General features: G+C 37.6%; 1 protein-coding gene across 2 annotated transcripts in view; it reads right to left on the bottom strand.

Moving 5' to 3' along the window:
* Nucleotides 1-25,066, bottom strand: part of SLC44A5 (solute carrier family 44 member 5) — a 429,650-nt gene that overhangs the window by 345,524 nt on the left and 59,060 nt on the right. The window contains exon 2 of one of the 2 annotated variants that reach the window (XM_043460949.1): nt 9,430-9,508. The exons of the other annotated variant lie outside the window; for it this stretch is intronic. Coding sequence (XP_043316884.1) covers nt 9,430-9,442 — 13 coding nt within the window. The 5' untranslated portion in view covers nt 9,443-9,508. The remainder of the gene's footprint in view (nt 1-9,429; nt 9,509-25,066) is intronic. 2 annotated transcript variants of the gene reach the window in all.

Genomic DNA, 25,066 nt, shown 5'->3' with positions numbered 1-25,066 from the left:
ATATCTGTAACTAGCTTAGCAGAGTGCCTGAAATGTGGTATTCAGGTCATTACTCAATCATTACCCATCAGTTGAGTACTTCCCTGTCCACTTTATCCAAAATTGCAGCCCATCCCTAATACTCCATTATCTCCTCCTCAGTAGTTGTATAACATACCACATATTTCACTTACTGCTTTGTTTATGATCTGTCTTCTCCCACCAAGATGTAAGCTCTAAAGATCAATGATGTTTGTCCATTTTACTAAAAGCTTTACCCCCAGTATCTAGAACAGGGTCTGACACATTGGAAATACTAAAAAAAAAAAAAAAAGTTGTTGGGAAGATAAATAAATGCTAGCTATCATCAAAATTAACATTATTTTTAGCAATGCAAAGTTTTCCCTATGGAAACCTAACAGTTTATACTTCCTGTCTATTGCCTCCAATTATGCTTTGTTCTTATTCCATGCTTTATCCAAATTCTGTCCCATACCTAAAAATGCCCTTCCATCTAATTCTGCCCATGTTAGGCCTCGTTCGGTTTCTACCTTTTCATTCAGTATTCCCTGATGACTGCAGCTCTCTCGTTCTCTGAATATCTACAGTGTTTACTGCCCATATGGTACAACTTAACACTTAATTTTCTTAATGTCAGTGGAATAACTTCTAAGAAATTTACATTTTAAAACTGCATCATTTCTCTAACAACCATTTCATGAAAATTAGGGAGGAGGGCCCACTCCCTCAAAAAATGGGAAAGCTAACTATTAGTTAATCATGCATGCATGCTAAGTCTATTTACTTGTGTCCAACTCTTTGTGACCCTATGGACTGTAGCCCACCAGGTTCCTCTGTCCATAGGATTCTCCAGGCAAGAAGTCTGAATTGGGTTGCCATTTCCTCCTCCAAGGGATCTTCCCAAGGATCGAATGTTCGTCTATTATGTCTCCTGCATTGGCAGGTAAGTTCTTTACTACTATCACCATCCATGCTGTCCTCAAATAACTAAAACAGTGCTCAACATTTTACAAAGCACTTTTATATATACATACATAGGCCTAGTTTTGACTAGATGATCTCAAAGACTATGTCTCCTTGCTCTTAAGTTTTCCAATTATCTTCAAGGATAGAGAAAACATTTCTTGAGGTAAAAATTAAGAATAAATCATAAAGGTCATGGGGAATTCCCTGGTAGTCCAGTGGTTAGGACTCCATGCTTTCAGTGCCAAGGACCTGGGTTCAATCCCTCTCTGAATAATTAAGTTCCCACAAACCATGCTGTGTGGCCTAAAAAAAAAAAAAAAAAAAAAATCATGAAAGTCATAATAGAAACAGAAAATGATCCAAGAAGTGGGTGAGTTCAGTTACGGGCAAATAAGTGGCCCTCTCAACTCCCAGTCTTCCCATCAACTGAAAGAGGCTCACCCTCGTTGCCAGTGCAGCCCCTTAGGCAGGTATTACCAATTAATCAGAGCTGGCAGACAAGCAGACATCTATGTGCCATCCCAACCTAGTCGAACCATCTTAGTTACAAGAGCAAAGAAAGAACTTCCTGCATGGCCCAGTGGTTAAGAGTTCTCCTGCCAATGCAGGGGACATGGGTTCGATCCTTGGAACCCTGGTCTGAGAAAATCTTGCATGCATCCCACATGCCTCAGGGCGATTAAGCCCATGCGTCACAACTACTGAGCCCATACCCTAGAGACTAGGAGCTGCAACTAGCATGTGCAGCGACTACTGAAGCCCGTGCACCCTTGAGTCTGTGCTCTGCAACTAGAAGTCACCACAGTGAGAAGCCTGCACTCCACAGCTAGAGAAAGCCTGCACACAGCAACAAAGACCCAGAGTAGCCAACAAATAAATGCGTGTGTGTGTGTGTGTGTGTGTGTGTTTACTCAGTCGTGTCCAACTCTTTGTGACTCAATGGACTGTAGCCTGCCAGGCTCCTCTGTGCATGGGATTCTCTAGGCAAGAATACTGGAGTGGGTTGCCATTTTCTACTCCAGGGGATCTTCCCAACCCAGGGACTGAACCCACGTCTCTTGCATCTCTTGCATTGGCAGGCAGATTCCTTACCAATATCGACACCTACGAGGCCCATATAAATAAATAAATAAATTTATTTTTTAAAAGTAAAAGTAAAAACAAAGGAAACATGCTAAGAAATTTAAAGTAATTTGTCCAGGTACAAGCGTGGTAGCAAACCAAGACCAGAACCAACTGACTGACGCTTTGTGCAGGACTCTCTCCACTCCTCTCCTAATTCATTTCTGAAATTCAGTATTTAAATTTCCATTCTAAAGCAATCAAAACACATGAAGCAAATCTTTGACAGAGACTTTTCATATTAATGCTCATGAATATAACGTTGAAACCGAAAATGACAGTTTCAAGCCAAGTGATAGACAGGGCTGGCTAGTCTATTATTTTTCAGTTGGGTTTATTTACCTAAGCCTAGAATGTGTCATGACTGCAAACAGACAAAACTGATTATATTAATTCCACTGTCCTAGAAAAAGAAAAGGAAAATAGTCTTCATTAATAGGAACCAGCTCAACTCTAGTCCTGAAATAACTCATACTACTGAATCAACTTTTTAAAGGTAACCTCCCATTAATGACAAAGCATTAGTTTAAATACAGCTTAATCACTAAATTTAAATGATAGGAAAACACATATATCTAAAGAAATATGAAAATAGAGATAAGAGAGACAAATAAGCATCTGTTTAAGCATAATGACCATTTCTACATCTTGGAAATTATGCCTGCATTTCATAATTATAATTTTTCCAGAGCTTCTCACTAAAAGTTTCCAAATATTACAATCACCTTAGTAATTCAGTTGGAATAAAACTCACTTGTTAAATTTTACCTAGCCAATTGATCACTCTGTCTGGATTAACTCTCATTTTTAAGCATACTATAATTGAAGTCTGCTTTGGGGAGAAAAAATCATCATCTAACACAGTTAGAAATTGCCTCTGGCACTGTCTGCATTACCTAAGGAAACCAGGATGACAATTGGCAAGGTCTGTTACTTCATAGAGTTGATCCCATTTAGCAACTATGTTACTTGGTATGGTACCAGCCGTTGGTCCTGTAACCTGTCCTTTCACCCTGAGAAGGTGAACCTAACTCATGTGAGGGTAGGATGAGAAAACCAGCAAACACACAGAATCTTTCCTCTTTAGTAAGCACTCTGCTACCATGCCAAAGCGGGGAGGGAGAGGCAGTGATGCTGAAACTGCCAGAGAAGTTCAGGATTTGCATGACCCCTGCTCCACAAAAAAGTGCAGTCAGTTCAGGAGTTCTCCTTGGATCTAGATATACACATGAACAGTCTCAATGGGCCTCAGATAAAAACCTAGCCACAAAATGATGCTTGCTAAGAGAGCGCAAGAAGGCTAGGGTGATTCTTCCCTCAACCTCCTTTATCAGTGAAGACATCAGTGCTCCATGTATTGGTCAAAACCAGAATGAAATCAAGAGCTGAAGTCAGTCCCCATCATGGCAGTCCAGGCACAGACTCTTTAGGCAAAAGGACAGCCAAGGCAAATACTGACATCTAAAAATGGACCAGTGGTTCATGAAGAATGTTTCTGAGACACTGGGCACTCTTCTTCCAACCTCATCATTCCAAAAGTTCAGAGATCACTTTCCCTATACCACACTATTGAATCATTTTTTAATCAACCCCCTTACCCATATGGAAAAGGGGACAGAAACCCCATCCCGTGTAGCACAAATATTAGGCGGCCTCCAAGACATCATTCACAATAAATAATAGGAAATGCTTTAAAACACTTCTATTTATAATGAGAGCTTCCCTGGTGGCTCAATGGTAAAAAAAAATCCACTTGCCAATGCAGGAGACATGGGTTCAATCCTGGTTGGGAAAATCCCCTGGAGAAGGAAATGGCAATCCACTCCAGTGTTTTTGCCTGGGAAATCCCATAGACAGAGGAGCCTGGCAGGCTACTGTCCATGGAGTCATAAAAGAGTCAGGCATAACTTAGCGGCTAAACAACAACAGATTTATAATAAGAACCCAAATTCCTTAAAAACTGACTGTATGCTGGCTAATCCAGCAAATTAAGTAGAGAAAAAAATCCAAGAGTTGAAAAATGTGATTTGGAATCAGTTTTGTCACTTCCCAGCTCTGTGACCATGAGCAAATTACTTATTACCTTTAAGCCCAAGTTCCTCTTTTGTAAAATAATCACAATAAAATTTATTTCACAATGTAGTTCTGAGGGTTACAGAAAAAATACAGAAAAAAGAAAAAAAAGCCTAACCAATGATAAACACTATTCATTTTCTTCCCCCATTGTTTTTCTAGTAAAGAAAATATCTGTTAAAATGCTTTTGAATGCTGCATATGGTTGAAAAAATTAACATGCCAGTGTCTTATCTATGCAACTCTAGTTTATATTGCTAATTTGAAGCAGCTACTATTTATGTGTGTGATTATACATAAAATTTGAATGAATTATAACTGGTACCATAATCTGGAACTTTTTTAGAAATATACTGAAGCTTTATTTTAATCCCACTATGGTAAAAAAAAAAAAAAGAGAGAGAGAGAAGACCAGCAGCTCTTTAGTTGAATATGGCCCTTTTTCCATTAAGTCCTTCTTTTGTGTGTTAGATATCATGCATCTCTCAAAATAATTCTGTTCGTCTGTCTTTCCAAAGCCTGTTTATGGCCTTTCATACTTTGAGATAGTATTAGGAGCAAATATGTACAGTCCTGCAAAAAAAGAAAAAAAGGGGAAGAAAGGCCTGTATGATGCAAATAAGACTATGGAGAACAGTCTTAACGGCCAAGAACAACAGCAGGCTTGTCCATCTGTCCATCACCAAACTGAGTTGTGCTGACTAGTTATCAACAGGAGGTGGCCATGTGGGCATCACACAAAACTAGAAATTCTGTCATCAGCAAGACGAGGTGAGAAAACAAGAAGAGGATTAACTGCTTCAGAATCAATTTCTGGGTTAGAAGGATTTATACAAAGAATGCTGTTTGTTTCTTACTCATAGACTATAAAGCTTTTATTCATTCATTACACATTTTCTTGGTGCTTTTTAAAAGCTAGGCAATATGCTAGCCACTATGGATACAAAAAATAGTTTCTTTTTTTTCTTTTTTTAGTAATTCTGTTGCAGGACAGAGAAGTAAACAATTATAATACAGTAAGATGACAGCTAATATATATACATGTGCCATAAGAACCCGAAGAAGTCATTAACTACACAAAAATATAGAAGCTTTACAAATTTGTGAATCATCATCCCCTGAGCATGTGTCGCTCAGTCTTGTCCAACTCTTTGGAACCCCATGGACTGTAGTCCACCAGGCTCCTCTGTCAATGGATTTTCCAGGCAAGAATACTGGAGCAGGTTGCCATTTCCTACTTCAGGGGATTTTCCCAACCCAGGGATAGAACTCATGTCTCCTGCATCTCCTGCATTGGCAGGTGGATTCTTTCCACTGAGCCACCTGAGAAGTCCCATCTTTGCACAGGGGCTACACTAACCTTCTTTGTAATATTCCAGTGTGGTTATACATGCTACTGGAGTGAGAATGGCCACAGAAGTAAAACAGAAAATCGAAGAATGAACAGATGGGTTTTGATCAACTTTGCTTATCTTAGGATATAAGGGAACTATTACTGCCTTTACCTTCATTTCTTACAGTCTTTTTCCTTTAAAGTATGGGTGCATGATTAATTTTTATATAATTTTTAATCTTATTAAGTCCATCTAAACATGTCAATTTCTATTTTCTATAATATCAGTATGTTTGAAAGTATGACCATTGAACAATATAGATATGGATATAGGTATATATATATATAGATACATACATATAGATACAGATATAGATGTAGAAATAAATGTAGAAATAGTTTCTTGGTTTCTGGACATACTAGTAAATTACATATTTCTTAAATTTTACAATGACACATTTTCAAGCAATTGCCTAACAGAAAAGTTAAGGCATAACCTTTACTGGCATTTAGCAAAATTAAAATGTTAATACAAAAAAAATCCTCAGTAGCTTTCACACATACTGTAAAGACTCCCTTTCAATTGCAGAAATGAATCAGGAGTGACTTGAGGCACTCTCATTTAAGCTAAAGTATAAAGTCTGGATAAACTGTCAGCTTGAAAATCCCATTTAAACGTCTACTGGCTTTGTTGCTCTTACATGCACCTGGAGACAAAATTTACAACAGTTTCAGATTGAATTTATTATTCATCTCTGAGGCAATTTTGGGTGCTATATCATTTTCCCAAGTCTCATCTTGGTTATCTCTCTAGCACTGGCATTCCTCTTTATTGCCCCTGAAGACATACATTGCCCTGGAGCTGCATGAGTGAAAATGCTGGTGTGCCCCCCCTGACCCTCCCACAGGTACTAGAGCCCAGAGCACATCCTGAAATGTAGTGCTAGGCATTACCTTGCCTCAGGGACTAGCACCAGGCCTAACCAGAGTCTGGGTCAGCCTTGAAGAACACACTCCAAAGAGTAAGAGCCATCCCTCTCCCTGCCACTGTCCTGTTATCCTGCCTTGGTGGCTGCCGACACTGATGGGCCTTCTCCCCTGGCAAACTCAAGAGCTCACAGTAACTCTACCATTATTATGCATGAACTGACAAGATATCAAAGTCCTAAACTTTATTTCTAATCTCTACTTTAGTCACATAATTAACCTTTTCCACATACCAAATTTTGGACCATAAAAAAGGCTGAATGCTGAAGAATTGATGTTTTTTGAACTGTGGTGATGGAGAAGACTCTTGAGAGTCCCTTGGACTGCAAGGAGATAAAACCAGACAATCCTAAAGGAAAACAACCCTGAATATTCATTGGAAGGACAGATGCTAAATTGAAGCTCTAATACTTTGGCCACCTGATGCAAAGAACTGACTCATTGGAAAAGACCCTGATGCTTGGAAAGATTTAAGGCAGGAGGAGAAGGGGATGACAGAGGATGAAATGATAGGATGGCATCACCAACTCGATGGGCATGAGTTTGAACAAATTCTGGGAGACAGTGGAAGACAGGAAAGCTTGGTGTGCCTGCAGTCCATAGGGTTGCAAAGAGTCAGACACAACTTAGCAACTGAACAATAACAGCATTCCAAAATTTAGGTTGTAACTTCTACAAAATGAAAACCACAATGCCCATATATAGATATTTGCTTATTGCTTTTCTTCTCTCCATCTATCAAGTCAATATATGTAATTCCCGATCACTGTTCTCAATGTGATTCTCATGACACCCAGCACAACTTCATGGGTAATTTTACATTTACTGAATATTTTCTATTGATAGTGATGTCACTGGGAATGCTGTAGCTTCTGTGTTCAACTCTAACAAGCATGCAAATGTTGTCCTATGGATGGGAAGTTTTTGCCAAGATCTACACTCTCTTCTATGATTTTTCTGATCACATTTTTTCATCTATTACACATGTAAATCATGAAAAAAATTTGATTAGAGTTGAGTAATGACTCATGCCCAAGGAGTCTAACATAAATGGCAAAGAGAATGTCAATCATTAGTTTGTCAAAGGCCTGCAAGGTACCTGACCCTAAATGAAGGCTAACAGAAACAACAATTAGGAGAAGTTTTAAAAAGGAGACATTACTGTGAAAGAAATGTTTTTTTTTTTCTGATGGTGAAAGTTGTTATGTCTCTTCTAGTTTATCTAATAGCTAATATTCAGGAAAGAGCAATAAATACCAAATGAGCAACAGGGAAAAGAGCTACGTATCTGGACTTCCCTGTGGTTCAGATGGTAAAGAATCTGCCTGCAATACAGGAGACTGGGGTTCAATCCCTGGGTCAGGATCTCCTGGAGAAGGAAACAGGTAGCCATTCCAGTATTCTAGCCTGGAGAATTCCATGGGCAGAGGAGCCTGGCAGGCTATAGTCCATGGGGTCGCAAAGAGTCAGACACAGCTGGGCAACTAACACTTTCACTGTCACCACGCATCTTACATCATGGTTCCAAAAGTCTAGGAGGATGCCAGTTGTGTGACTTTGAGAAATTGCTTTCCCTCAAACATTGTTAGACATGGTAACAATATCCTGCTTTCTGTTCACGTGCCAGCATAAACCACAATATAGCTAAGGTATCATAAAACCCTAGTAATGCTATTCCAAATACACTTACACATTTGTAACCTACTTCTGGATTTCAACTTGTGGATAAAATACAAACCACTGTTTATTTACATGTACATACTGATTCTCAGACACTGTGCCCACTTGATCCTTACCTTGGTCTAGGAGGTGATCATTATTCTCTTTGACAAAGGAGCAAATAGCCCTAAACAATGGAGTAATCTGCACCAGGCATAAGAATGTTAATAATACTGTATATCTGCGTAGAAGAAAGTGTTCTTTAAATCTGTCATTTCCGTTTTCCTACTGAGGAACAGCTGCAGTCCACACTCAGAGGGTAGAGGCTCCCTTAGAACATATTCACGGAGCAGGGGTCCATGTCAGTGATGCCCATATACTACAATGTGCCTGCACCCTTCAGGAGACCAAGCAGATTTAGACACATTCTTGGGCCCATTTTCAGGTCTTGTTAGACCTTTAGATCCTATTTTTAATAACCCTTGTAATCTTTTTAAAATACTCAGCCAAAGATCAAAGCTGCAGCTTAGTTTTAAGCTACATACTCTATATTTTTCATTTTAATTTGTACTTATACAACATTTTTTTCATAGCAATAAATAGATTTTCCTTCATGAGGGAACAAAATCTGCCCTTAAGGAAAGCAGTAATCATTTTCAGCAAACATTTACTAAGTAACTACCTTTTTGAATGTTAAAGGCTAACCCTGAAGAAGGTAAAAAGATAGATAAGACTTGATCTTTCAATGCCAAGGGCTTAAAACCTAATTATGAAGACAGAAATAGTAGAACTCAGGGTCAAAATGTAAAGTGCTTCTTAGTCCCTCTAAAAGGAACAACTTCTGATACCAGGTTGCTTTAAAGAGCTCTGGCTTCCCAATGAGAAAGGGGGCGGAGAAGAATAATCCTTTAAGAAAATGTCAAGGATTCTGATTCTAGCAATAACTCTTCAGGTGGAGGGAGCGAAGCAGGAGAAAGGGGGCAGTTTCAGAAGTGACTTAAGTTTGCCTGCGGATGTGCTCTTTGCAAACCACAGAGCCCATATACACCATGACTGCCTCAGAATCATAGCTATAGGGAGCCCCCAGGCATGGAAGGAGGATGCCCTGCATCTCAGAGGTCTTGAGATAGGAAAGGACTGAGAACCACAATGCTGCCGTGTTTCAGGTGCAACTCCTAGTGACACCATACTATGTATTCATTTTTCTATTTGTCCTTATTTAATACTGAACAATAATATTTTACACCAACATCTACATCAAGAAGGACTTAATTTGACTAGGTGGTTACCTTCGTCAGTCATTAAGATAAGAGGCTGTTGTTTCAGAAGATCTGAACCAGTGCAAAGTTGAGTTGCTTAGAACAGAGTCTGTGATAAAAACAAATATAAAGATGGTTACCTACCACAAATGACTTTAACTTATTAAAAACCAACCTTAATACTCCCATAACTTACTATTACTATGATTTATGATTCCTAGAAACCTAGAGAATTAGCTTAATTCTCTTCTAACATAAAATACTGCGAGTATCTACTCTCTTTTGAGAAGACTTCATTATCTCCTTTACCATTAAAATAAAATTGTCAGTGCCACAGTCTCCTAAATCTATCTCCATCCTTATTTTTATTATCTACTCTCATAGTTCACGAACACCTGTTAAGTGCATCTCTAAGCAGCTGATACCTCTGTATTATCTTCCACCCATATGGACCCTTTTTCAGCACTCAGATTTCTGCTTTTATGTTTAGCTATCACACTGATTAACAAATTGCTTGTGGTAGATGGCATTTTTCTTTCGAGTTTAGCTTTTTTGTTGTTCTAATTTTAGGGAAAGGAGTGTGTGTGTGTGTGTGTGTGTGTGTGTGTGTGTGAGAGAGAGACAGAGAGAGAGAGAGAGAGAGATGATGATGATGATGATATAGCATATAACTTGTAAAAATGTTAGAGAAAAGCATTTTTTTAATGAAAGGGAAAAAACCCATTTCACCATGTAGAGATTACTACAAAGATTTTGCTGTTTTTCCTATCAGTCCTTTTTCTCTGTTTGTTTTCTAACTTTTTATTTTGAAATAATTTTAGACTAACAGAAGAGTTGCAAAATAGTAGTGAGAGTTCCTGTATACTCTTTCACCCAGTTTTCCTACTGATAAGTATACTATGGTAATAGAAGATATTATAAAAATCCTCTATGTATATTTTGACAAGGTGAAATCATACTTTTTGTTCACTGCTTCTTACATGTAATATGATAGCATTTTACATGATAACATTTCCATTATTTAAAATTTCTCAAAAACAACATTTTAATGACCAGGAAATATATATTACATCAACACACATTAACATTGTTGGATAGACAGATTGCTTGCAATTTTTTTCTGTTATTAAAAATTCTCATCAACACAGGTTATACATTTTAAAAACATCTACAAATTTTATAGGTCAAAAAACGGTCTCTCATTATAAATTACTTTTTAAATTACCAGGAAGGTGAACATTCTAAATGCTTACTGGTCATTTTTATTTCTTCTTTTATAAATTATTCATCAGGTTGTTTGCCCATGTACTCAGGTGTCTGAATGCATAACTTACAAATTTGTGTAAAGCTTGCATATGAAGAATACTAAGCTTTCAACTCAAAGACTGCAAATATCTTTTACCATTTGCCTATTGCGCTTTATTTGCTTTGTTTTCATTTTGATAATCCAAAACACTTTTGCCAATTGAAAACAAAATATCTCTTTTATAGTAGCAATTTGTAATGGAAAGGCATTTTCATTCTCAAACTCTGATCTGAAGATGCTCTTGTTGGGAATAATGAGAATTTCTTTGATTAAAAAAAGAGCCCATATATTATTCAAATTTGACAAAAGCTGCAAAAGATTTTGCAGAAGGAATCCCAAGTTATTTTTAAACAAAAGGAATCCCAAGTTGTTTTTTTTTAATGCCACTTAATACAAAATAAGAACAGTTTCTGAAAGGTTTATTTTATATTATATGTTCTCTGGTATTAATTATTTTGTACTATTTTAGTGTCATCAATATTCATAACAATAATTAAGCTAAAAGCTAATGCTTTATTATTACAAATTGAAAATCAGAAAGCTATATACACTCAACAACACCAAACTACTTGAGTCCCCAAAACAACCCAACCTTTCTTGTATCTCCTCACTCTGTCCTTACTGCTCCCATTGCCAGGAATCTCCCCGCTCCATCCGTCCCACCCCCCGACCAGATGGAAAACTCCTGGGCCTCAATGTCATCCCCCTCCACCATGCCAACCCCTCCTCCCCATACCATCATAATTATTGCATCTGTTTATCTATGTTTCCTTTTACTGTCTAATATTAAATTTGTTTTTATAGCTGTCCCCCCTTCCGAAGTGTCAGTGATCTGAGAACAAGAGAGTTAATCATCACAGGAGCCCCAGCGTCTAGCGAAGGTTTTGAAATATAATAGGAGCCCTGTTAATATCTACAAAATGAACTGAATTATCCACATAAGGTAACAATCTTCAGAAACAGTTATAAGAAACTCAACCTTGTTTTCCAGATTATACTAATAAATAATACTGCAAGTTCATCTACCAACTCTGCCATCAGTTCTGCCTCATGGAGTCTGCAGTTTCATTTTGGCACTGTCAAATGCTTTCACTGATAGGGACTCAGGAAGAAGAGAACCCCTTTTCTCAGGCAGATGATTATTAATCGCTCTTTTTATTTCTTTTAACTTTCTATTTTGAAATAATTTCAAACTTACAGAAGAGTTGGAAGAATAGAACCAAGAACTGTTGTATAGCCTTCCATCAAATTCACTGTACCACTTTGCCATATTTCTCTTTCTACCCACACACACAAACACAAGCACATCCACAAGACATCTTTCCTGAACCATTTGAGAATTATTTGCAGAATCATGCCTTTTTATCCCTAAGTACTTCACTCTTCTTTCCTAAGAACAAGGACATTCTCTACATGACCACAGATAAATAAATTAGCTACTGGGTTTGTCTGATGTTTCCACATGATTAGATTCAAGTTATGCATTTTTGGCAAGAATACTACAGAAATGGTGTTGTGACTTTCTCAGTGTATCATGTCAGAAATCAAACTCAGTTTATTCCATCATTATGATGTTAACTTTGATCACTCAATAAAGTAGTGTTAAATTTCTCCACTGTCAAGTTGCCATTTCTTGCTTTGTAATTAGTAGGTAATCTCTAAGGAGATACTCTGATGACACATAAATATCCCATTCCTCTTCAAACTTAGCACTCATCGATTATTCTTCTGAATCCATTATTACAATAGTGGTTGCAAAATGGCAATTTTCTGCTTCCATTATTCCTTCTACATTTGCTTATGTAGCCATTCTTTTCCTTAAATATCTTCTCCTTGATTTGTGTTTTTATTCCTTATAAGTATGTCCAAATTCAAGACTTGTTTCAAAAATTATTTTTAGATTTTTTAATGTTATCACGTTTTTCTTTAACTTTCCATTTTCAAAGTTACATGTTAAGAAGCCCAGAGCTGACATTTCATATTGCTCCACTTAACCATTTTTATACTTCATAAAATTTGTTTAAGACTTCTAAGTCTTTCTTCAAATTTCTAATTGTAATCCAAGACTAGATTGGTCTCATTACAGTGCTACCTAATCAGTCATGGAAAATGTCTAATTCCTGGCTAAGAATCTTGCTAACATATTTCTGGTTTGTACAGACTCATTTTTATCACATTTCATTGCACAGTGAAGAATAAGAAAGATTTAGTCTAATCCTGCAATTTAGGTACCAATAAACTTCTATTCTACTAGCTTAAGTTTGTGTTCAGACAAAAATCAAAATGAAATCCTCAGAGAATAGATTGATCTAATAACTTTAGTGGGAAAAAAAAAAAAAAAACTTTGTGAGCTTCTCTGGTGTCTCAGTGGTAAAGATTTCACCTGCCAATGCAGGAGACACAGGTTCGATCCCTGATCTGGGAAGATCCCATGTGCCATGGAGCAACTTTCCCATACACCACAACTATTGAGCCTGTTCTCCAGAGCCTGCGAGCCACAACTGCTGAGCCCACATGTCTCAACTACTGAAGTTCACATGCCCTAGAGCTTATGTTCTGCAACAAGCAAAGTCACATCAGTGAGAAGCCTGTGCACAGAATAGCTGCCCCTTGCCACAACTAGAGTAAAGCGCACACATGATGAAGATCAAATAAAGAGAATTTTAATACTTTGGATGTTAACTTTCTAAAGTTAGATGATTTTGTAAACCTATGCATTTACCTTTAAGTAACTACCACATTAAAAAATAATTTAGGAAATCTTGCTGCTAAATATTACTCAAATTCTTTTTTTCTGAAATTATATCTCCAGTCTTAAGATTAAGGGCTATGTGTTCTGAAATATGCTGTTATTTCAAGTCAAGCAGTGCCACTTTGAAAGGACCCACAAATACATATAATACTTCAGAGCCAACATCAATTGTGTACGGTGAAAAAAATCATTTGAAACTTGGAAACTATGGCATGGAGGATCATAGATTTTCAGAGCTCGGTGGTCACATCCAGAAGGCAAGGGGACATGAGGTGATTTGGCCACAATCTATTCATATCAAGTAGATAAGGATGAGGTATTAGTTAAAAATGCTAAAGAGAGACTGATGATTTGAAGAGCATAGGTCTATCTGTGTTTAACAGTGTAGAGTTTGTCACCCCTGCCTACAGCCTCATCTTTTGTTAGTCATCCTCTCCTGAGAGGATATGGCTTTATGGCTGTGACCTCAGTCCCAGACTGGTTTCAAGACCCAGTCCTGATTTTAGACAGGTGATATTGAAAGAAATTTAGTCAGTTTGTTTAGAACTGACATCAAATGAACCATGCTCTTTTTCCTAAACTCTGACTTTACATGCAGAGGTTTTCCTCTGACTCCTTAACCAGATTCCCATCTTGGTTCAGATTCCACCTTGAACCAATGACTGACCTGCTGAGATTTTCAAATGTTAGCATCACTGAAGATCCTGCACCACCTAGCTCTTTTTTGTCAATGTACCTCTGTTAGGGCTTCCCAGTTGGCACTAGTGGTAAAGAACCTGCATGCCAATGCAGCAGACATAAGAGACATGGGTTCGATCCCTGGGTCAGGAAGATACCCTGGAGGAGGGCATAGCAACCCACTCCAGTATTCTTGCCTACAGAATCCCAAGGACAGAGATGTCTGGCAGGCTACAGTCCATGGGGTTGCATAGAGATGACTTAGCATGCATGCATACCTCTATCACTAAACATTGAATTAGTCTATCTCACATCAAACACCTGTGATCTTTCTCATTTATTCCAACATTTATGAAGTGCCTCTTCTATGTCAAATAGTGCACTACACACAGGTGTAAATATTAATGATGAAAATAGGTACACTTTAATTTCTGACCTTAAGGAACTTTACAATCTTGTGAGGGTGACAGAGTAGAAAGAACCATGTAATCATAAGGTGGGAAACTATTAGAAGGAAAGAGGGAATAATAGAGTTAGGGGGAAAACTCTCAGGGAAGGCAACATTAAGGATGAAGACTTGAAAGATGAAATAAACTAGCCACGTGAAGTACTGCAAAGAGCATTTCAGGTGTGAAATGTATAATAGAGTAAGTGTGAATACTCTAAACAGGCTTGAGAAGCTGAAAGAAATGGAGGCAAGTGCAGCTGCCACATATTAAGGGAAGAGGAAAGATGCTTAAATGAAAAAGAAGAGGCAGAGCATGTAGACCCTTGTGGGCCAAAAGATAACACCTTGGGACTTCCCTGATGGCCCAGTGGTTAAGAATTTGCCTATCAAGGCAGGGGACACGAGTTCCATTCCCGGTCAGGAAGATTCCAGGTGCTGCAGAGCAACTGAACCCATGCTCCACAAAAGAGAAGCCATTGAAGCAAGAAGCCTGTACAGGGCAACTAGAGAGTACCCCCCCCACCCCGCCCCGCTTACCACAACTAGAGAAAGCCCACACACAAAAACAAAGACCCAGCACAGTCAAAAATAAATTAAAAAATTAAAATTAGAAAAATAAGCCATTTAGACTATAGTATGATTGCAATAAGAAGCCATTGAAGGATTTTAAATAGGGAAACTACATGATTTTCATTTTTAAAAGATTAGTGAGTTGAAACAGGTGTTAAAACATGTTCACAGTATTATACATAATAGCCAAAAAGTGGAAGCAATCCAAATGTCCATCAACTGATGAATAAACAAAATGTGATATATTCATACAATAAAATATCGCTCAGCCATAAATGGGAATTAAGGACTGATACATGTTCCATCAAGGATGAACCTTGAAAACATTTCTCATGAAAGAAACCACACACACAAGCCACAAAAATTTTTTTAAAAAGGCCACAAAATATGATTCCATTTACACGAAATGTCCAGAATAGACAAATTCATGAAGACAGAAAGCAGATCACTGGTTTTCAGGGGAAGAAGAATGGAAAGTGTTTAACAGATCAGGGTTTCTTTTTGAAAGTGTTCTAGAATTAGATAGCAGCGATAGCTGCAAAACATTCTGAATATATGAAAAGTCACTCAATTGTATACTTTTTACATGGTTAAAATGACTGACTTCATGTTACATAAATTTTACCTATACAAAGAAGAATACCACTCTTTGGACAACGCTTGGTTTGTGGGGCAGGGGGAGCCTAGCAACTGCAGGAGGTGGTCTATAACTGGATTAGGGTGGTCAAGGAAAGGGAAAAACTCCACTATGTATTTGGGAGGTAAAGTTTACTGTATTTTCCAATGTTAGGAACTGAGAGTGAAGGGAGTGAAGAAGAGAAGGAAAGAAGGATAGATGTAGGGAGAGAGAGAGAAGAACAGAAGGAGGGAGGGAGGGAGAGATGGAGGGAGGGATCTAGTACCCAGAGGCTTCAGACCTGGAAGAGGAATGTGTTTTAAGAAGAAATGAAGATGTCAGCTTTGGACACATTAACCTTGAGATACCCCCAATCCACTGGTTTGGACTACCCACTTACCAGTGAATTAATTTTTAACATTTCTAAACTTCTGTTTCCTCATCTATATAAAACAAGAATATTAAGTGTTCATTGGAGATGGTTGTCATGAGACTTAAGTTAGGAAGTTGATGTAAAGCTCTTAGCACAATGTCTAACATATAATAAATCTTGAGTCACTATCAGATATTATCACTGTCATAATCTCTGTCCTGATTATTATAATTAATCTATAAAATGCCTCTCTGTTCCTTCTTCTAGCACCTGCAGATGCTTGGCCCAAACTAGAGGACTTCGGGGAACAAAGTTTAAGGCTCTCCCTATCTATTTTCTCTTACTGCGGCTGAGTATACAACTGGCCATGATCATAGACAATACTGACTGAGGGATATGATTGGGTAAAAATAATAGTCAGATCCCTCAGCCAGGAAAGTATATTCCAATGGCAGAGAAGGAACACTGGGCTCCAGTAACTGCATGACACTCTCCTTATTAAGAGCATCCAACTCACTTTCTTCTAATTTTTACTTCCTTGGCATCCTCCTGTCTTTAATTTCCCAAGTGTTCTTTTTCTCAGGGAATAAAAGGTTCTGACAAGCTGACATGAATATCTAGTCTACTTGGCAGTTAATTTCTTCATAGAGACTTGTAAATTGATGTCCTGATTTATAGCCAGACTCATAAGTTTGTTGAGAAGGGACCAGTTTGCCTGGGCCTGTTAACCTCTGGGTGACCACATAATAGCAGTTACTGAACATGAGTGTGTGTGTCGGACTCTGGACAATGATGATCACTAAGGACAGCACACCCTGACACCAAGCTGAAACAGCTGATCATACTTAATGGTACAATGTTTCACAGTGTGGTTGTGAATATTAAGTGAGTTAACAGATATTAAAGTACCTAACACATTTTAGATTCTCAACAAACACTTTATTTTTCAACTCTTTAAGCCATATGCAACACAATAGGGAAAAGACTCAAGTTTGAAAGATTTTTAGATGAACTGAAATGATCCTAAATTTTTCCCCCCACGCCATCCTATATATGTTAGTCACTCAGTCATGTCTGGCTCTCTGCAACCCCAAGGACTGTAGCCCACTAGGCTCCTCTGTTTATGGGATTTCCCAGGCAAGAATAGTGGAGTAGGTTGCCATCCCCTTCTCCAGGAGATCTTACTGACCCAGGAATTGAACCCCAGATCTCCTGCATGCAGGTGGATTCTTTACCATCTGAGACACCAGGGAAGCCCTAACCCTTTCCTCTTCCAAAGAGTAGTGGGTTTTTTTAGGAGGCTTCTCATTTGTGCAACAATCCTTTTGCCATTGGCTGTCTTGATAGATATCATTCAGTAATGCTTAGAAGATTCATGCAAATCAAAATTATACCTAAAAATAACATTATATATTCTGAGGAATAATTTACAAGCTCTGTAACCTTGGACAAGTCACAACCTTTCTCCATGTCTGTGTCTCATAGACAGTAACTATGCCTTACCAGCCCTTCTTATAACATATCTTGGTGTTCCTCCCATCTCTGAAATCTATTTAACTATATTTACCACTGAATCCTCAGCACTCAGTACAAAGTATATATTACTGACATGTATGCTGAATGATTGGATAGCTGTATTTTAACACTATATTTTCCTCGCAACTTTCATAAATAAGTCCAATGATTACAATAAAGGAAATGAAACTCAGTCACTAACTTGCTATCCATAAAAGTTCTTATTTAAAGAAACATAATTTTAAAAATTCATTAATTGATGGTAAAGAACAGATTCTCATGGAAGGTTTTTAAATGCTGATCTTAACACCATTATAATGAGTGGGTGGGTGAGTGAGTAGGTGAATTGATGAACCAATTGATAAAGTACCTTATTCATATAAAAATATATCCTGCTAAATTTTTTAAGAGCATAAATTTCCAGGTCATTTTTTTCTTTTTTCACTTCTCCCCCACCTCTGAATGCTCAGAAAATCTTGTTCACAATAACTAATTCAAGAAATCTATCCCTCTGGATTTTTTGTCATGCTTAAGAAATGATGACACCCTTCAATACTGACTATCAACACACTATGTAAGAAGAGGCTCCATTTGTGGCTCTTTGATTCTGTAGTGGTATATTTACTTTCTAGATGTTAGCTTTACTATCTCACTCTTCCCACACTGATAATAATAAAATAATTATAAATAACTTTCCCATCCTTTTCACTTTTATTAATAAACAATTTCAAGAATGTAGAGGATCTTTAAAAATTCTATTTCAATTTGTTACTGATGACATAAAAGTCTGGACATCCACCTGAAAATTAATATACAAAGTGAAGAATAGAAAAACTTAAGCTTGCAGAAAACATTTTATTGCCTTTCCTAATAAACCTCATGTTTCCAGAAAAAGTATTAGAACTGTATTTGTTTTGTTCTTGTATCCATAATCACAGTAGACTAGATAAAATTATTTATATTGTCTAGACTTTAGCTTCCCTCAATTAAATGTAGTTCAGTGGAATAAATATTATTGACTACCTGCTGGGAGCCAGAGCTATACCGGGTTCTTAGGAGTCAAAGATTAATACGACATTTTCTAATTCTCATGAAGTTCACAACTTAATTAGTGTATTGTTTTTTGTTTTACAAAACCTTGGCCTCATTCTCATTCTAATCAGAACTGCTCTACTTTTACCAGCTGTATATTTTAGGGCTTAATAACGTACTGCCTTAAGATGTCTGGAAAAAAAAAAATCACTGGTCTGGAGGAAGTTATGGGCATTGTACTTGTTGTACAGGTAATAATTGTATTTTCTCAGCCTGGGTTCCTCAGAACAAAGTACCTTTGTTCTAAGGTACTAAGACAAAGAAGTATGTTTCAGGGAACAAAATTTGGGGAAGAAGGAACAAAGGGGGGAAGGAAGGAGAGTCAAAAAAGATTTGTTATTGAATTGACTGGCCACTGATACAGAAGGTTGGATACTGAGTCTTATAGGACACACTAATAACCTCTCAGGGAAAGAAAGCACAAAGCATTTACCCATTACTCTGTTCTTCACGGACTTCCTTCATAGGTCAGTTGGTAAAGAAACTGCCTGCAATGCAGGAGACCTGGGTTCGATTCCTGGGTTGGGAAGATCCCCTGGAGAAGGAAATGGCAACCCACTCCAGTATTCTTGCCTGGAAAATCCCATGGACAGAGGAGCCTGGTGGGCTACAGTCCATGGGGTCTCAAGAGTCGGACACGACTTAGCGACTAAACCACCACCACCTCTTCTTCATCGTTCAGTGGTGTCCCCCAGGGCAATAACTCCCCATCATTTCTTCTTTTTCACATGTTTGACTGCTGGTCAAAATCCCATGATGCCCCATGCTACTTCACCATCAAGTAAAGAATCTTGAAGGCTAGACTAGGGGTCTGATAGCTTATGGTGAATGATGCTGGATTCATGATCTCGGACCAGGGACCAAGCTTGATCACTCAAGAGTGATCAAGTGAGTAAAGTAAGCCTTCTCTGTGTCAAGGAAGCTTCGGACGCAGACATCAGAAGGGGATCGGAGAGTGCCCCCCTCCACACGTGCTAGTCTTTAGCAAGGGAGCTATACACTTTTTAAATTAGTTGTTACAATAAATAAAAAGAATGTCTCAAGGTTGAAAAATTTTACCAGACCCACTCCCACAGTTTACATTTAAGATAAGAGTATTAGAACTTAACAATAGAAAGATTTTACCAGACACACTCACATAATATACATTTAAGATAACAGGATTAGTCAGAAGGTTTTCAAGAAACAGAAACTGTCTTCAATCAGGAAACGTTGTTATATAATCCTTAGTAGAGAGTTTAAACTGAGGTTTTTTTTGTTGTGTAATTATCAGTTTAAAGCAAAAAACATTTTATGTGACTAAGACTATGGAATGTAAAGAGAAAAAAAAAAAAAGACCTTGGTCCTCTCCTCCTCCTTGAGAATTTCAGACCCCTATCTCCTCCTTGAGAACCCCAGTCCCCTTTCTCCTCCTTGGGGACCCCAAACTTATCAACCTGCCTAGGGTTGGGTGTAAATGACAAGAAAGAATGGGTATTCCAGACAGAAAGAACAATTTATATAAGACACAAAAGTTTCAAACAGTCAGATATATTTGAAGTATGCTAAGAAAATCAGTATCCCTGGAGTTGAAGCAGTAGTAGGTTAATTTAGAGATGTAGACAAGATTCAAAACATAATGAACTTGATAAGCCACGTTAGGAGGTACTTCAATAAATTCAGTCACTCAATCCTGTCTGATTATTTGTGACCCTGTGGACTGCAGCATGCCAGGCTTCCCTGTCCATCACCAACTCCCAGAACTTACTCAAACTCATGTCCACTGAGTTGGTGATGCCATCCAACCATCTCATCCTCTGTCATCCCTTTCTCCTCCTTCCTTCAATCTTTCCCAGCATCAGGGTCTTTTCAAATGAGTCAGTTCTTTGCCTTAGGTGGCCAAAGTATTTCAGCTTCAGCATCAGTCCTTTCAATGAATATTCAGGATTGATTTCCTTTAGGATGGACTGGTTGGATCTCCTTGCTGTCCAAGGGACTCTCAAGAGTCTTCTCCAACACCACAGTTCAAAGCATCAATTCTTTGGCACTCAGTTTTCTTTATAGTCCATCTCTCACATCCATACATGACTACTGGAAAAAACATAGCTTTGACTAAATGGATTTTTGTTGGCAAAGTAATGTTCTTGCTTTTTAATATGCTGTCTATGTTGGTCATAGATTTTCTTCCAAGGAGTAAGCACCTTTTAATTTCTAAGAGGTGACTTAGTACCAGAAAAAAAATAAATAAAAGGGAAGGTCATTTGAGTGATTTTAAATGAAAAAGTGAATTTAGGAAAGGGTATAAATGGAATAATTCTGATCAACATTATTATATTTGTGAAATGAGAAGTATGATGTATGTAAAGGATTTAGGAAACACAATTAAGGTAGAATATTACTTTTATTAACACACAGACTATGCTACGTTAGGATATATATTGTAAGCCCTAGGCAACCGCTAAAAATAATAAAAGGTAGAGCTAAGATATCAACAGAGGAAATAAAATGAAACACACATGCAAAAGAACAATTCAAATCAATTAAAAGAAGTCAAGGAATGAGTAACAGAGGAAAAAATAGAGATAAAAAAATGGAATGAAAAAAAAAAAGACAGTACACTGAAACCCAAATATTTCAAAGATAATATTAAATGTAAATGGATTAAATACCCTCAATTAAAAAGACAAATCAATGTAATACAAATGAACCTCACAGATATTATGCAAATTGAAAGAAACTGGAAATAAAGAGTACATACTCAGTAATTTGATTTGTACAAAAGTTCAAGTGAGACAAAGCCATTTTATATTGATAGAAATCAGACAGACCGGTAATTGCCTGGGACAGAGGGCTGCAAGAGACTGACATTATGAAACTGCCAAGGTGTAAGAGTGAACTTTGGGGGAAGATTTAAAATGTCCTATATCTTAATTGGTTTGGTGGTTTAAAGAGCTCTATGCACAATACATTTTTCAAAGTCATTGATCTGTCCACTTAGAATGTGTGAGTTTTATAGTTTCTGGTCTTATATTAGGTTTTTTATTTAGGTCTTTATTTTTGAATTTATTTTCTTGGACTCCAAGAAATCACTGCAGATGGTGACTGCAGCCATGAAATTAAAAGACACGTGCTTCTTGGAAGAAAAGTTATGGCAAACCTAGACAGCATGCTAAAAAGCAGAGACATTACTTTGCCAACAAAGGTCTGTCTAGTCAAAGCTATGGTTTTTCCAGTAGTCACATATGGATGTGAGAGTTGACCATAAAGAAGGGTGAGCGCAGAAGAATTGATTCTTTTGAACTGTGGTGTTGGAGAAGACTCTTGAGAGTCCCTTGGACTGCAAGAGTCCCTTGGATCTCCTTGCAGTCAATCCTAGTCAATCCTAAAGGAAATCAGTACTGAATATTCATTGGAAGGACTGATGCTGAAGCTCCAATACTTTGGTCTAATGCAAAGAGCCAACTTATTAGAAAAGACCCTGATGCTGGGAAAGACTGAGGTAAGAGAAGGGGACAACAGAGGATGAGATAGTTGAATGGCATCACCAACTCAATGGACATGAGTCTGAGCAAGCTCCAGGAGATGGTGAGTGACAGGGAAGCCTGGCACGCTGCAGTCCATGGAGTCACAAAGAGTTGGACACAACTGAGCGACAGAACAACAAATTTTTGAATATGGTACTAAAGAATGTTCTAATTTCATTATTTTACAAGTAGCTATCCAGTTTTCCCAGTTCCACTTATTGAAATGACAGTCTTCTCTCCATTGTGTATTCTTGCCTCTGGGGTCATAGATTAATTGACCATAAGTGTGGGTTTATACCTGAGCTCTCTATATTGTTCCATTGATCTATCTGTCTGTTTTTATGCCAGTACCATATTGTTTTAATTACTATAGCTTTGTAGTATAAAACTCCTAGAGGAAAATATAAACAGAACACTCTTTGACATAAACCAAAGCAATATTTTTGGATCCATCTCCTAAAGGAAACAAAAGCAAATAATAAACAAATGGGACCTAAGTAGACAAAAGCTTTTGCACAGCAAAGGAAACCACCAAAACAAAAAGACAACCTACTAAATGGGAGAAAATATTTGTAAATGATATGACTGATAGGGATTAATATTCAACATATATAAACAGTTCATACAATGCAACATTTAAACAAATTTTTTTAAATGGGGAGGGAAAAATAAATAAATAAATAAGGAGGGAATTCCCTGGCAGTACAGTGGTTAGGACTTGGCACTTTCATTACCAGGGTCTGGGTTCAGTCCCTGGTCAGCGAACTAAGATCCTGCAAGCCATGTCACAGAGTGAAAAATAAAAAAGGAGGCAGAAGAACTGAATAAATATTTTTCCAAAGGGGAAAGCTGATGGCCAACAGACACATGAAAAGATGTTCATCATCACTAATCATCAGGGAAATGCAAATGAAAATCACAGTGAGCTATCACCTCACACCTGTCTGAATGGCTATCATCAAAAAACACAAACAACACATATTGGTAAGGATGTAGAGAAAAGGGAACTTTCACATACTAATGATGGAAATGTAAATTGGTGCAGTCACTGTGGAAAACAGTATGGAGGGTCTCAAAAATTAAAAATAGAACTACCATATGATCTACCAGTTCTACTCCTGGGTATACGTTTGAAAAAAAAAAACAAAAACAATAATTTGAAATGATACCTGCCTCCCAATGTTCATAGCAACATTATTTATTTGATGGACACTTAGGAAGCAACCTAAGTGTCCATCAAAAGATGAATGGATAAAGAAGCTTTTATACACATATACATAGATATATAACACACACATACACACACACACACACACACACATATACATACACACACACATACATGTGTTCAAGTAAGGGCAAGAAAACTGGAGTTTATGCCTGACAAGTTTTAGAAACATACTATCTACAATTTTTATCACTTGATAAAATTACTTTACCAAAGATTAAGTGTGTTGCTTATGCAGACATATCAGTTATTTTCTGTTCCAAGTTTCAGACTGCTGCCTAGAAACCAGCACAGATACTACATTTGTACTAAACCAACAGAAGTGGGTATTCAAGACAAGCACAATTTACTGCCCTTTATCATCTATGAGCACAAAGGCTGCACAATGTTGAATTGTTCTTCCACTCAGAGAAAAGGAAACACATATATAAACACTGCCTTAACAGTGTTGGTTGGCTAGCTGCTTAAAAAAAAAAAAAAAAGTAAAGATCATATTCCAAGAAACCCCAAGCTTTATATAGAACTACAGGACATGAACTATGTATACATTCCTTCTATCATCAATGATTCTGTGATATTTCAATGTAGACCCTGAGACCTCAATATATTTTTTTAAATTTTTTGGCTGCACCACATGGAATGTGGGACCGTAGTTCCCCAACCAGGTATTGAGCCAGCACCCCCACAGAGGAAGAAGAGTCTTAATCACTGGATTGCCAGGGAAGTCTGAGACTTCAATATTGAAGCACTGTCACAAAACCATACTCTGAGAAAAACACATCCACATGTAATCAAACTCATCCAAAGAGAAGGAAAATGCAGAGTGATCTCAGTCACACATTTCCCCCCAAAATCAAAAGATAAAACAGATTATTATTATTATAACATAACTCAGATAATTTCAATGATAGCCACTCAAGAATTCCCAAAGGCATCAGGGAGTCAGGGAAGAAGCACTAACTGCTTACTGACCACAGGCCACTTTCCAGGCACTGTGCTAGATGTGCAGACATGTACTTTCTCACACAAAGTCTATCACTTACTGATAAGTCTTACAAGAACAAAACCATGAAAAAATAAGTGTTCTTAAAGTGTTAAAGTGAAATATACAGAAACTGTACTAAATAAACAGTCCTTAATAAGTAGTCATAGTCTGACTCAAACAAGTGTAATAGGAAACCATGATGAGAAGTCAGGGAAAAGAAGGTAGCCCTGAAATAGGGTTTTAAATGATGGACAGGCTATGAACACAAAAAGTGGAACAGTTTAAATGCTAGGAATCACACAGAAGAGCACAGAGTTAGAAACACACAGGTAGTAGGAGTTGAGTAGGTTACAGAAAGGACAGTCCTGGTTTCCACAATCAGTTAGCATCAAGCACTGGGTATGAAACTTGAACAATTATGTTAGATGCACTGAGTGCTATCCTTATTCATCAGAGGGCAAACAGAATGAAAATCACAATCACAGAAAACTAACCAAACTGATCACATGGACCACAGCCTTCTCTAACTCAGTGAAACTATGAGTCATGCCATGTAGGGCCACCCAAGACGGATGGGTCATGGCGGGAAGTTCTGACAAAA

Source organism: Cervus canadensis, chromosome 2 (assembly GCF_019320065.1).
Source record: "Cervus canadensis isolate Bull #8, Minnesota chromosome 2, ASM1932006v1, whole genome shotgun sequence".
NCBI lineage: Eukaryota > Metazoa > Chordata > Mammalia > Artiodactyla > Cervidae > Cervus > Cervus canadensis.
Note: the sequence above shows the minus strand (reverse complement) of the source record. Positions and strands in the feature narration are given on the sequence as shown.